This window comes from Grampus griseus (assembly GCF_964374135.1).
Source record: "Grampus griseus genome assembly, chromosome: 8".
In the NCBI taxonomy this organism is placed as follows: Eukaryota; Metazoa; Chordata; class Mammalia; order Artiodactyla; family Delphinidae; genus Grampus; species Grampus griseus.
The window spans coordinates 99,270,512-99,284,368 of record NC_139002.1 but is presented as its reverse complement, the minus strand read 5'-3'; the positions used below and the strand labels follow the sequence as shown (position 1 = coordinate 99,284,368).

The window sequence follows — 13,857 nt, the reverse complement described above, 5'->3', positions numbered from 1 at the left end:
GAACCAGGTTGGGAACTTTTATTGGTCTATTTAAGTTATTTATGTAACTCCCAACCCTCCTTCCACCCCAAGCTTTGGGGATAGGAACTAGGGATTGCTAAGTAAGAAAAGAGAAAATAGTCCTAAACCTTTCCTAGTGGTGTCGCCTAACGGTTGGTCTGACCTAAAGACGAGAAACCTGCCTCAGAAATTTATTTTTAAAAAATTTCCCTGGGCCCTTTGTTCAAATGCTACTCACCTGGAAGAAATAACATATTTAACCGTTACCTATGAATGTGTCCCATTTTCCCCATAATATTAGGGGAGGGATGGGATACGGGACCACCAAATTATAGTAGAGATGGGGTCTGGGGAGGCAAAAGAAGTCTGGGTTATGAGCTGCTGTTCCCAGAGCTTCCAAAGGCTTGTTAGAAGGAAGGGTGCCAGAGAGCACTGGATGCAGAAGAGTGAAAGGATGCAAACAAAGAGAACTGAGGCTTCCTAAGATGATATTGGTCTAATGGAGAAGCAGGGAGGCCCAGTGGGGAATGCGCTGGACCAAATTATACTTGTAATTCTACTTTGCAGCCGGGACACCAGGGCACCTCTCTGGCTTCCTTGTGCAATGTGTTTAACGGTGAGATTGAACTAAATGAAGCTTGAGTTCCTTCTTGTGTTGAGGAGGGTGCTGGCCAATGGCGGGGTGACTCCGAGTCTGAATGCGTGCTTTAACACATCCTGGGCGGTACCTTGGCTTGCGTGTTTCCTTGGTTCTTTACAGAGCCAGCCAGGCTTCACAAGTCTGATGCTTGTGAAAACCATCTTAGTGGATGTGGTGAACAGCCTGGTCTCACCACTCCAGAGAGGTGGATGATTCCTGGAGGCTGTGCGTGAAACTGGGTCGGCCTCTAATGGCCAAAGGCCCATGGGCACAACAAACAGGGTGAAGTCTAGGCTGTGACCAGATGGATCCTGGGAAGCAACTGGTATTTCTAAGATAGTCTCTCCTCAGTCGAAAGTCTTCTGTTCATCCAAGCTATTTGAGGTATTAAGTATACTTGATGTTTGTATGTCATTTACAAGTATTTTCAGATTCTCAGATTTGTCTAAACCATGTTAACAACCTGTGAAGTCATTTCCATTTCATAAATGAGGGAGCTCAGAAAAAGTGACTTGCCCCAAAGTTTGGAAACATAATAGGGTTTGTGACAGAGAGTGATTTTGTACAAGTTTGTGGCTGGCTTTATCCAAGAGAAGTGAATTACAGAGATGGAGAATGGATTTCAGTCTAAGATGATCTCGATTGCTAGCTGTACCGTGGCAGCTGGCTACAGTGGAATGAGCCTTGGAGCCAGAACTCTCCAAATCTGTCCTATAATAGAAGAGGGACCGTGGACAAGTTAACACTCATTCTCATTTCCCTTGTTTGTGAAAGAGGAGCAAATGACATAAGACAGGGTAGAGCTGTCTGACATAGTAAGTAAATGCAGTATTCCCTTTCATACGAGTTTGAACATGTGGATAAAAATACTCTTAGCCATGCTTTATACTTTCTCCTGTGTATTTTCCTCAGCTTAGTTTCTGCCTTCAAACTGACTAGAAACAGGCTAGTAAGGATCCTTCTGTTTCAAAGGCTTGATTAGGGTTCAAATACTCGAAATTAAACCATATAAAAGGAAATATTTCTCATCTACAGGCTAGCTGATAAATGTAGGGGGAATCTACGTTTTTGAGGCTGACTGGCCTTGGGAGCTGATGCCCGTGGCCTGGCATCATAGAGATTTACCTAGCACGCTTGAGTGAGCCTGGCTCTGGCTGGGAGGATTACATTCATCCAGTGTTGAAATCACTTGAAATTCCCCTTATTCATCCAGATACAGAAATAAAAGGAGCAACTCGTGGTCTTGCTGAGGCAAAATCTTTATTGTTAGCCATTACTGAATCCTTTATTCTTTCATTCTTGCATCTATCTGCCAAAAACAGACCGATCAAAGTAATCTATTATATAAAGAATCACATGCACATGGATTTTCTTATCTCACACCCCACAATCTCATCAAAAGATCAAATTATATGTTTACTCCATCTTTATCTGTAGACCTTAGAGCTCTATAGAAGCTTTTGAATGAAACAATGACATTTTTATCATTTTCACTTTTTAAATGTACCAACATTCAGAAGGTTCATTCTTGGGTCTGATGCTTGAAGCTGAGGTAGGATGAGGCAGGAGGACAAACTACCCTTTTAAAATGTCCTGGCCTAAACATTTTTGGTAACACACACACACACTCACACACAGATAAATCAATTCAAGTGATATCCAAAAACTTTTCTTTTTTCCTTTTCCTCTTCACCAATCCCTTTCTCATTCTGCTGGAGGCCCCTCTGCGTCCTGCATTTCTATTTTACTCAATAGGAGAAGTTGCTCAGCTACTTCATGAGGAGTTGAGGATTCACAAACAGAAGTCATTCTAAACAATTTGTCAGGTATGTCTCCCACAAATATTTACTTGTCCTCTCCCTCTCTGACCAGCGGTCACAACAGTGAGTCATCCATTGGGCTTTAATCCACAGCAGCATGAAATAGCAGCAATTCCAGGACTATGACCTGACACTTTCCACTCACTTCCCTCAAAACCTGATTGTCTTAAAGTCAATTTTATTCCATGCTTGGACTTTCAGTTTGTGCTAATTTGCAAGTCTTTCCCAAATTATCCTTGTAAATCAATGCGTGAAGTATTTATCAACTCTCATACATACAATTCCTTGACAGATTCAGGAGAACTGAATCTCTCCCCATAGAGGAGACTTTTCTGGAGGGAGTGGGATAGAAGGAATCCCCTTTATGAAATAAGAGTTAGGGGATGGGAACTAAATTTATGCCTTTTAAGACCTTATTAATATATAGAGTTATATGTATATGGCCTATTGTCAGTCCCTTATTCAGTTTGCTTCATCCATTTTAGATGAGCATGATGCAGTCTACAAACTCAGAGCCACACGTTTATGTCTTTGTTATTATGGCTAAGATCCCACATGCTGCAGAGCAACTAAGCCCGTGTGCCACAACCACTGAATCCCGCGCACCTAGAGCCCGTGCTCCGCGACAAGAGAAGCCACTGCAGTGAGAAGCCCGCGCACCGCAACGAAGACACAACACAGCCAAAAATAAAATAAATATAATAAATTTATTAAAAAAAAAAGAAATTTGAGTCGCGCCTTTCTTCATTAAATAAAAAAGCCTAAAAGTACTATACAGATAAATCTAAGTGCTTCACATTAATAAGCAAGTATTTTACCAATCAAAATACTGCTCTTAAGCACAAGTAACAACTCAAACAAGGAAAAGCTCGAATGAAATAAGCCTCTATGCATTCACTGCAAAATTTTTACCATTACCAAAATTACAAACAAAACAAAACGATAAACTTCTAGTGGTAGTGGACCCAAATGTTTATTATTGCCTCATTTTCTTCTAACCGGGCAACTCTTCTCTATTTCTCCCCTCATGACTTTTCTCTTTGTTTGGTACTCTGCCAACCTCTGAGACACAACTGAACTCCTCCCTCCTCCAGGAAGCGATTTCTGGCCCTCACTGATCTCCTTCAACTCCATACCGCTTAAACCCATCCTACGATTCAGGTCTACCAATAGTATTGATCTCCTGTATGCCTACCATTTCCACAGATGCATCCTGGGGAGCAGGGCCGGACCTCCCCTGTATTGCCACCTTGCCTCACCCAGAGCCCTCTCAGAATATTGACTTCATGGAGTTTTGGACATAAACCCATGCAGGAAAGGACACAAGCTATGGCAGCTAGCCCCCTCTGCCTCATGGTCCTTTTAAGAATATAGAAGCCTCAAATACGTGAACCAAATTGATTTGGGCCCCCCACCCAAGACCTTGAGTTTGAATTGATTGGTAGCGTGAAATAAATGATACACCTGAGAACTTCTGGATTCCCATTTGCACCACGAGTTCATAGGCCTGACTGTAAATGACCTTTTACATTAATGCCCACATTTACTAGTTGGTGCTTTTCATACCGTTTCTCTCAAGAACGTTAAATGCAGAACTGTGCCCTTTGTTCTGAAGCATGGAGGCTTTGCTCTGTATTGTTTCAGAATCACTGGCATTCCCACTGGGAACAGAGTGGGCCTCATCCTCTGCTCATGACTAAGTCCAGAGACTCTGTCTGGTGAAGGAGTTCTGTGACTTTTTAACCTGAGTATTCTACCCATTGCCCGTGAATGCCCGGGTTACAGTGCCTGTATCACTGCACTGCTGATTACAATAAATGTGAGGTAACCTGGTAAGCTGTCCCCAACCCCAAACTCAAGAACATTAGTGGATACTTGAAAGCAAGCTGTATGACTGCACACTCCCAGCTTCCAAAGTTCAAAAGTCTGGTGGACTAATCTTAAGATCTCCACTGCTCTCTTCTTTGCCAAATATGGGCAACAAATACTGCCTTTAACATTATCAGGACACAGTTGGGGGTTGCTTTTTCAGTGCTGGGGATAGATTACATGGATACATTTTCCAACTCTCTGCAGCAAAGAGGTGCAGTGATAGACGTTCATAATCAGGCCCTTAAAGTGAAGGGCACTAGGCTTTGGAATGAGAAAGATCTGGGTTCAAACTCAGGGTGCCATTGGCTAGATGGGTAACCTTGAACGAGTTATAAATTTCTGTGAGCCTGTTTTCTCATCTGCCAAATGGAAATAACACCACCTCCCTCAGCAGGATTGTGAAAATTATGATATACATAAAACTCCTGACATATTGCTTCAATATAGTAGATACTCAATAAATGTTAGTTACTGTTTTTATTATCCAAGAGTTTGAATTGACTAGAGTCCATGATTTTTAATTCAGTATTTCAGTCTTCTCAGAAGAGTCATCCAGGACTAAAGTTAAAAGTATATGGGAGGCTGTTAAATGCCTGTAAAGGTTATTTAGTGGGTAGGAAAGATCACAGCACTGAGGTGGAAGGATGTTGTCCCTGCCCCCACTCCCTTATGGCCCCAACACACACACACACACACACACTCACTCACTCACACATCCCTCCCCCCCAGACTAAACCTGTAGGCCCTTTTGTCCATGTCTCCAACCCTAGCTGATGAAAATGCCTGTGGTTTTAAAGGTTTTCAAAACTAAGAATGGGAAAGTGAGGCCTCACTTTCTCCTCTAGTGGAATATATATATTCCACTAGAGGAGAAAGCAAGTAAGAGAGAGAGAGAGGGGTAACGCTACATTTTCTTGTCCTTAGCAGTATAATGGCCCCCACGTCCTGGGATCCCAGTTTGACAAGATGAAAGGACTCGAAGGTCATGGACGGACCTCACTGTCCACTGTGAAAGCTCTTGCAGCACCTTTAGGCCCCACAGCTTCTTCTCAAAGAGACCACCATCTCCAACAATAAGGGGCATCCCATCAGCCTCACTGGAAGGGATCTTGTGTTCCAGGAGCACCATTAATTCTTCCAGCTGGTAAGCAAAGGCAGCGACTTGGAGGAGAATGGTATGTATTGCTTGATGGAAGTCATCTTCAGCTGGAGTAAAATGCACCCGTTGGTCTTCTAACATTCTGGCCAACATAACATGGAAGGTACGGTAAGCTTGGAGGTTCTCTTGGAGTCGCTCTGCCTCACTAAGCTCGCTCCACCGATCAGTGCTTGCCACTGGCACACCACGCACAGAGTCCAGGTTCACGTTCTCGTTCAGACCTTGGTGCTTCACCTGGTCAAGGATACAGAAAAACTTCACATCTTCTGTAATCACTCCACCAGTCTCACTTAATCTCTAAATCTCATATAAAATCTTATTCACTTCCCTGATCAAGGATCCAAATTGTAAAGAAAATAGAGAGTCTAGATGAGGAACTCTTCATCTGGGAACCTTGACGGACTTTAGGAAGAAGCTATCCTCCCAGAAACTATCCATACTGCTTTGACTACCTGTTCATTTCTCTTGGGAGAATGTACAGCTTTCACTAGGTTCCAAAGGTTGAAAACCACCCACTGACTGGTCTAGAATAATTTTTCCTTCCCACTTGACACTCCCTCCTGGCAACTGGAGTATTATAATCATACTGGAGTTTAAGTATTTTAAATATACCTGAAGACGCTGGCCACACCTAAGCTGTAAAACATAGGCATCGTAGAATTTCTCTAACAGCCTCTCCATTGCTCGCTGTCGATGGCGAGGACAACCCTTTATTACAGGAGTCAATTGCAATTATTTTTTGAAAAACTGGTATTTCAAAGAATCTGATTTCTGACTGCTGGGGTTTTATGAAGATAAACCAATTCTCAGAGAACCTAAATTCCGAACTCTCCACGGGGGCCTGGAGTGTTTCCACGGCAGGCCTTAGATGAAGACCGAGGGGGATCTTCCTCTATCAGAAAACCTGAGATCCATGGTTAGCTCCCTAAGAATCGGACACTTCCCCAGGTCCCCAGTGATTCTTCTATGAGACTTTTTTGATAGTGTGGGTGATCTTTCTATTTAGACACAGGAACACTTTTGATTGTATAGGGTGGCTAATAATGTAATAGGAGAAACTGGTTGGTTTATACTGTTCTTCTCCCAATCCTATAAACCTAACTCCATCTTTCGTTTCTAAGCTCAAAAAATCAGAACAATGTACATGAAGAACCCAAGCTTAGAGGCCTCATGGTTAAGCTATTCTGGCAGAATTCAGACAGGTAATGAAATTAGGAACAGCCTCCAGGACATAAAGCCAATTCTACATAGAACCCCATGTATATTTTCTTATTCAAGGAACAACATGTCTCCTGAATAGCCTAGAGAAAGTAAGGTCGTATGACTTTCCTTAAGGGAAGGGGCCATGTCAAATGACAGGTGCCCAATATATAAATGACTATATGATTAGGGCTTTTGTAACTGATAACGGGGCTGGAACATGATGGTAAAGGGCTGGATCAGAAGAGATGAAGTGAAAATAGACGACAGCAAAATAGGCAACTTACATAAGATTCCATAAGAGCAGTCAGGTCTGAACGGATCTTCCTTGCTAGCCAGACAGAGCGGCTACAGAGGTCCCGGCGGCGAGGGGTCAGCGGTGAATGCTCTGTGAAAGCCATCCCCTAACTCAACTGTCCCGGGAAACAAGTGAGCTGGGTTTGTTTCTGTCTATACTGGTCCAAATAAGAAATGTGACTCTCGGGCTAAATCCACTGGGCATTTCCCTACTAATGGAATTCGGCACCCACGCCCCCTGCCTGACTCAGAGGTGGCAGCAAATTCCTGGCTGTGGATTTCTGTGCCTGTGGAATCAAAGGCCCCTTTTCACTCGGCTTTCTGTCCTGCAGCGTCTGCCTCCAACTCTCTCCTCCACTCAGGGCCTAGTGTACTTGTTTTCATGTCATTGTTTTGCTTTTGCACTTGACAAGGTCATTATCACGCTGATCCTCATGACACCCCTGCCTGATGGAATCTATTTATACACACTTATAATCAGTTCATTTTACTATCACCCTCTCTGTGCTCCCCATGTCCTTTTCTTTCTTGGCCTGGTAAATTATTCAATAATATTAAGTTATTATTATTGATATAGCTGCCATTCATTAAGCATCTACCCTAGGCCAGACACTGCTAACAGCTTTAAAGCCTTTATTTGATCTTTAGAATAATTCTACAAGATAGTTTCCTCATTTTACATAAGAAATGGAGGCTTAAGGAAATTAAATAATGTGCACAAAATCTAATAACTAGGTTCAAAATTTAAATATAGGTCTTTGATTCTATAACTGTTCCTCCCACTGAGTTTCCAATATCATTCTCTAGGTAGTTCATATTTTGTTCCAAGACACAAAGTTTACATGAAATAGATCCTGTAAAACTACAGCATTTTTTCATTCCCATCCTTTTGCTGAGTATTTAAATTTACACTTGATTAAAAATCAGTTAAGGAAGCATCTGTAATCTCAATCATGGTGCCTTCCTTGTAGCTATAGGATGAGGAAGGTACTGTTTTAGGCCTGTTCTCTTCCAAAGGACAGGAAACACCCAACCCTGACTTGGTAACATTTCTGAGGCAGTCTCACTTAAGTGACAACATGCTTTTCTTTTTCTTCCTTATCCCAGTCATACCACATTGCTTCTTAACAAAATAAGAGAATGAGCTGGACTGTGAAATGAAGGCAGAGTTTAAAAGCACTTGGAGAGTTGTTGTTCTATTGCATTTAACTCTGTAGGTTAGAGGATGATGCCAATTGGGTAAGAGTTACAAGTTTCATCCCCAAATGAATCAGTTTTCACTATTTTGTATCATGGACATTACCTCTAAATTGAAACACATGCCTTCTCAGGGGGAAATTTCCATACATAAACAATAATCGAGGGGGCTTCCCTGGTGGCACAGTGGTTGAGAGTCCACCTGCTGATGCAGGGGACACGGGTTCGTGCCCTGGTCCGGGAAGATCCCACATGCCACAGAGCGGCTGGGCCCGTGAGCCATTGCTGCTGAGCTTGCGCGTCCGGAGCCTGTGCTCCACAACGGGAGAGGCCACAGCAGTGAGAGGCCCGCGTACTGCAAAAAAAAAAAAAAAAAAAAAAGCAATAATCGAGGGACATAGGGGAGAAAGAAATGAGGCTGGGGTGGCTGTCACAGTAGGCTTTTTAAGAAGGTAGGAGGATTCTACTTTTTTTTTTTTTTAAACTTTGTATGGACATCGAGTTTTGTGAAGAGGCACTGATATTAAATGCTATCAGGGTTTTGTCATTATCAGAGCAAAATTAACCCCACAGCTTCCTTAACGTTCTCTTTACTAGATTAAGAATCCACCTTTCCTAAGGTTGAAACATGGAAAGGATTTCCAACTTTGTCAAATGATCATAGGATCATATAGCATCTCAGCATTAGAAATCAAGAACTGAACTAAGTCAAAAGTTAACTACCTGATTCTCAACAAGAGCAAACAACAGTATCCGCCACATAAAACCTGCTCTGAGGGCACTTGTTTTTCTTATTTGGCAGCATCAATTATTTCACCCCAGGATAACTGCAACTCAGTACAACCAAGGAAGACCAGTTGCTTCCATGAAGACAACTTTTATTTTTCTTCTTTACATATTTATTTTGGATATGCCTTACCTAGATTAAGAGAAAACAAGGATTTGAAAAGCAGAGTATCCCTTTTATTATAATTTCTTTTTACATAACCTTTTCAACCTAGATTCAGGTAACTACCTGTCTCTCCCACCAAAGGAGAAGGGTCCTGCATATTACAACAGGCAAAAAAGGCTTCTAGGAAATAAAATATTTTAAATTGATTCATTACAATTTTTCAGTTTTCTTGAGTACACTGGAAAGTGGGAAAAAGACAGGAGGGAAAAATGGTGCTTCGAACAGCCGGACTGTAATAACTTTAGTTAGGTTTAGTACACTCTTTATATTTTTTTCTCCAAACAGGTTCTAAGGAAGTTCAAGTGCTCTATGTGACTGCTTTTCCATACCTCAATGTATCTATTTTTACTCCCAGTAATCTTGGCCAGTGTTTATCTAAATTCTCTGAAGCATATTAAGTCTCAATTTTACAAAATAACTCTGGGCAACCACAAACAAGGGGAAAGATGTATTTCTACAAGATGTATTTCTATATCTTGTAGAAATAATATTTGTATTAAGTACATTTTCAGAATTTAGAATTGCTAATTCAAGATGGAGAACATGCTGTGGGAAGAGTTATTAAAAAGGTAGCAGAATTTGATTAACAGTAGGAAATGTTGGGCTTCCCTGGTGGCGCAGTGGTTGAGGGTCCGCCTGCCGATGCAGGGGACACGGGTTCGTGCCCCGGTCCGGGAAGATCCCACGTGCCGCGGAGCGGCTGGGCCCATGAGCCATGGCCGCTGAGCCTGCGCGTCCGGAGCCTGTGCTCCGCAACGGGAGAGGCCACAACAGTGAGAGGGTTGCGTATCGCAAAAAAAAAAAAAAAAAAGAGTAGGAAATGTAGAATTTTAAGATTAAGAGTTCCTTAGAAGGACAATGAAGTAAACGTATGAGGAGCAGAATGGAAAAGGGAAAAGAATCTAGTATAAGATAGTTTACTTTAACCAACTCTTTACTTTGCTAGCACCCCTTTTCTCAAAAGGAAAAAATCTTAAGTCTGTGAAAAATATTTTAAAATTTATCGCAAACTGCTGTAATAATTTATTTAAACAAATTACAGGCAAATGAAGATGAGTAAAAAACAGAGAAAGGAGAAAGTTTCTGAGAACTAGCTAGCTGCTTTTGGTGGGGAGGAGTGTGATACAGGGAAGAATATATTTTCCCTCTATCTCATAAAGTTTTTTTTTTTTTAAATGCAGTTTGCTTTTGTGTAGGTGGCTAAAACATCTGATGACTAACAACTGCAAATGTAATTTATGGAGACAAAGGATAAGATAAATGTGACAAAGACAAAAAGTAAAGTGGGGTATAGATGCTAGCTAGTGAAACGGTACAAAATGGACTTAATACGGGAGTGGAACAACTTTGTTTTAGACCCATCCAGTCAATCTTATAATATTTTCAAATTTACTCAACATACCAAAGTCATCTCCAAATCCTTACTGTGGGCAGGAAAGCATACTCTATATCCCTTCTAACCTTATTCCATTTTCTACCCTCACACTGAAGGGGATGGCAAATCTGCAACACTGAAAAGAAACAACAGTACATTTAAGACTGCTCACTGTAGGTGTTTCACTCCCTATTCCCTGGCATCCCAACCACTGACACTAGGTGGGTGTAAAGTAAGCCTCTTTCAGAGATGACGTTTTGTTACCCTTCTTCTTGGGGAAAAAAAAAAATCAAAAGAGAAAACTGATAAACTTTGTAGTTTTAGTGTTTGTGAAAAACAAGCTGTTCCTTATTTTGTTCTCAGCAAAACTTCATTCTTTCCAACAGCCATCATACATTTCTGACAAACAATGAATAGGGCAAGCCTTTAATTCCAGTTTCTGAGGTACGTAGGAGAGACTGCCCTTCTAATTCTCTAAAAATGGGCCAAAATATGCTTTTGGTCTTCTGGAAGTTATGAAGTTGTACAAAACTGTCTTTCCCATGGACAGTAAGTAATCCACCCCATGAAAATCCCTACCTCGAGGGAAATGATAATTCCTACAACTTCAGGTGAAAACCAAAGCATTATACAGATTATTAACTTTGTTGAAGGTTTTCTTCTTCTGAAGTGTTATTAAAAGGGAAACAAAACAGAGCAATTTTCTTTTACTTACAACTGTATGACTCAGACTATTCCTTCACTGATGGCAGTGTCCTTCACTAATTGGGAGCTGGAATCAACCAATGATAAAGCAAAGCAAAGCCAAAGCCAAAGCCAAAGCCAAAGCAAGCAAGGGGCCAGAGCTGGGGTAACAGGGAGGTCTGTACAAAGAAATGATGGGGACAAAAAAGAAAATCAACAAATTCACAAGAGAAAACCTTTTATCTATAATTCAGACCCTGAACAACCTTCCTGACCCCCTCAAAATTCCTAAATCTCGATGCTCTAAAAACTCAGACCACTAATTACCACAAACCTAACATCCTTCCCTAAAGAGGTTTCCGGAAAAGCACTAGGCTACTGTAGTGATTTTGTTAGTGCTGAGGACCAGCTTTCTTTAAAGGCCACTAGAGAGCTATGATTTTAGAGGCTGGCTGTGCTTCTTCAACCCTATATCTTGCCTTCTACAAGTACCTCTTATGCAAAGGACCCCATGTCAGAATAATCTAATCTCTCCCAGCCCCACAAAATATAGCAACAAAGACAAAAAAAAAAAGAGAAATCAGACTTTGTTAATAAATAAGGAATCTCAGGTTCCACAACACAAAAACACACATGTTCAAAGTGCAAATTTCTGCCACTAGTCTGGGACTTTTCTCACTGATATAGAACCCTGTCTTATGGTCAGAGAGACCATGTAGACAGTAGTTCCCTCCCTGTTGGGAGCCTGCTTGCAAAGCAAGTGAGCACCACTGAGAACCTTATGGAGGTGTTGGGAGGGGGACTGAGGAAGGTGGTGAGGTGAAGAGGCAGGAGGTGGTCCCCATGTATCCTTCCTTTCCTAAACCCAGGGGGAATAGAGGGAAAGGGGGTGAGAGATGTGTGCTGTTTTAACAGCTCACCCTGCTAAGGGGCCCTAAAGTGCCAAGTCAAGCTGCCAGCCTCCAGAGATTAGAAGTATATGATACTTTGAAGATAAATGTGCTGCAGGGGATAGAAGCCAGAACCATAGGGAAGCAGTAAAGGAGGAGAAGGGGTTTAGAGAATATTAATATATTATTAAGAGTTAAAAGCTGATCCAGAGCACATCAGAGTTACAGGCTGAAAAGGGGGATCTGCTGATGAGCAGGAAGTCTGCCTGGCTGGAACTGAGTATAAGAATAACCGTTACTTTAAGAGCTGCTGCTGCTTTTTCTTTGTCTAGCTTTCTGGTAAAGGCAACATCAATTTTATAAAGGGGACAACAGAGGGAGAAGAGGGGATGTGTGTGTGTGTGCGTGTGTGTGTGTGCGCGTGTGTGTGCGCACGTGTGCTGTGATCCACAATGGAAAAAGCAGGCCCTTCAGTTATTTTACTAGATTTTAAATGCTTTAAATTTTTTTTTTTTTGTCCTTTTTGTCTTTTAAATACAAAGTCTTAGCTGTCCCAGTGCCCAAAGTCTTCCCTTCCTCTAAGGTCCAGTAGAGTCTGAATCTTCAATCAGAACCTCTGTGGTAGCACCGAGTATATCCGAGTTCATGACCAGCCCTTCAGTGCCCCCACTGCTGCCACTTCCCACAAAGATCTTCCCATCAGCCATCAGGCTCACCCGTTCTGTCCCACTACAATATGACTTTGACATCCCTTCAGCTTCTAGCAGAAGGCACTCTCCAGACGTGGAGTTTCCCAAGGGCTCAGGAAGAAGAGGAAGACCCTGACCGTCTGCAGGTTGTGTCAGGGACTCTGGATTAGTGCCCAAGATATCTGTGCTGGTGATGAGGGCGCCTGCATTGGCAGCCAGAGCTTCGGCAATCAGCACCTCAGGGTGGCTTTTTGCTTTGTGAGCCACTACGCTGTCCTTCTTCTCAAATTTTTTGCCACAGATATTGCAAGAAAACTGGTAGAAGGAGTCTGCATCATGCTTCTTCATGTGCCAGTTAAGGGATGCCTTTTGCCGGCAAGTGAATCCACAGATCTCGCATCTAAGGAGAGTGAAAAACGAAATAGCTGATCAAATAGAGAAATAAAGAGACTCTAATTTAGCGTCAGGGTGAGAATTGAGAGGTTACGTTTATAAGCAACAGTCAGTAATATATACTTCTTGTGAAAGATTAGGAAAAGTTAATAGATAGAAAACTAATCTGATTTTTTCCCCTTTCTGTTTGTTTGAAAAAGAGGAAAACAAAAGAAAACATGACTAAGTAGCTCCCCTAATCAATATCCACTCTTTTTTTTTTTTTTTTTGCGGTACGCGGGCCTCTCACTGTTGTGGCCTCTCCCGTTGCGGAGCACAGGCTCCGGACGCGCAGGCTCAGCAGCCATGGCTCACGGGCCCAGCCGCTCCGCGGCACGTGGGATCTTCCCAGACTGGGACACAAATCCGTGTCCCCCGCATCGGCAGGCGGCCTCTCAACCACTGCGCCACCAGGGAAGCCCAATACCCACTCTTTAATTTGGTAGAAGTAAAATAGCAGTGCCGGCTGAAATGTCTGTAAAGGGTCTAACCCTCAAGTGGGGTATATGCACTGAGACCCCAGATGTTCACCAGTAAACAAGTACTCACTGTAATGGCTTCTCGCCAGTGTGAATCATCCGGTGCACTGCCAGATTGTGGGAACTCTTGAAGGCTCGAGCACAGTATTCACAGATATAATCTCGTTGATC

At 42.3% G+C, this 13,857-nt stretch overlaps 2 protein-coding genes across 3 annotated transcripts in view; both read right to left on the bottom strand.

Annotated features, from left to right (window-relative positions):
• Positions 1–3,227: 3,227 nt before the first annotated feature.
• CNTF (ciliary neurotrophic factor) lies at positions 3,228–7,194 on the bottom strand. Its single transcript, XM_082659508.1, has 2 exons — positions 6,979–7,194; positions 3,228–5,725 (listed from the first exon to the last, which is right to left on the bottom strand). Exons 1-2 carry the CDS (start codon positions 7,090–7,092, stop codon positions 5,237–5,239), a joined length of 603 nt encoding a protein of 200 aa, XP_082515634.1. The 5' UTR covers positions 7,093–7,194; the 3' UTR covers positions 3,228–5,236.
• A 3,624-nt stretch (positions 7,195–10,818) lies between these two features.
• Positions 10,819–13,857, bottom strand: part of ZFP91 (ZFP91 zinc finger protein, atypical E3 ubiquitin ligase) — a 29,128-nt gene continuing 26,089 nt past the window's right edge. For both annotated transcript variants that reach the window (XM_082659491.1, XM_082659492.1), the window contains exons 10-11: positions 13,757–13,856; positions 10,819–13,175 (exon numbers count right to left, since the gene is read on the bottom strand). In XM_082659491.1, coding sequence (XP_082515617.1) covers positions 12,665–13,175; positions 13,757–13,856 — 611 coding nt within the window. In that variant the 3' untranslated portion in view covers positions 10,819–12,664. The remainder of the gene's footprint in view (positions 13,176–13,756; position 13,857) is intronic.

Coding starts and splice junctions, on each gene's coding strand:
- CNTF (XM_082659508.1), bottom strand. CDS start 7,092: ATGGCTTTCACAGAGCATTCACCGCTGACCCCTCGCCGCCGGGACCTC. Junction 5,726..6,978: donor CTGCTCTTATGGAATCTTAT/GTAAGTTGCCTA, acceptor ATCCTTGACCAG/GTGAAGCACCAAGGTCTGAA.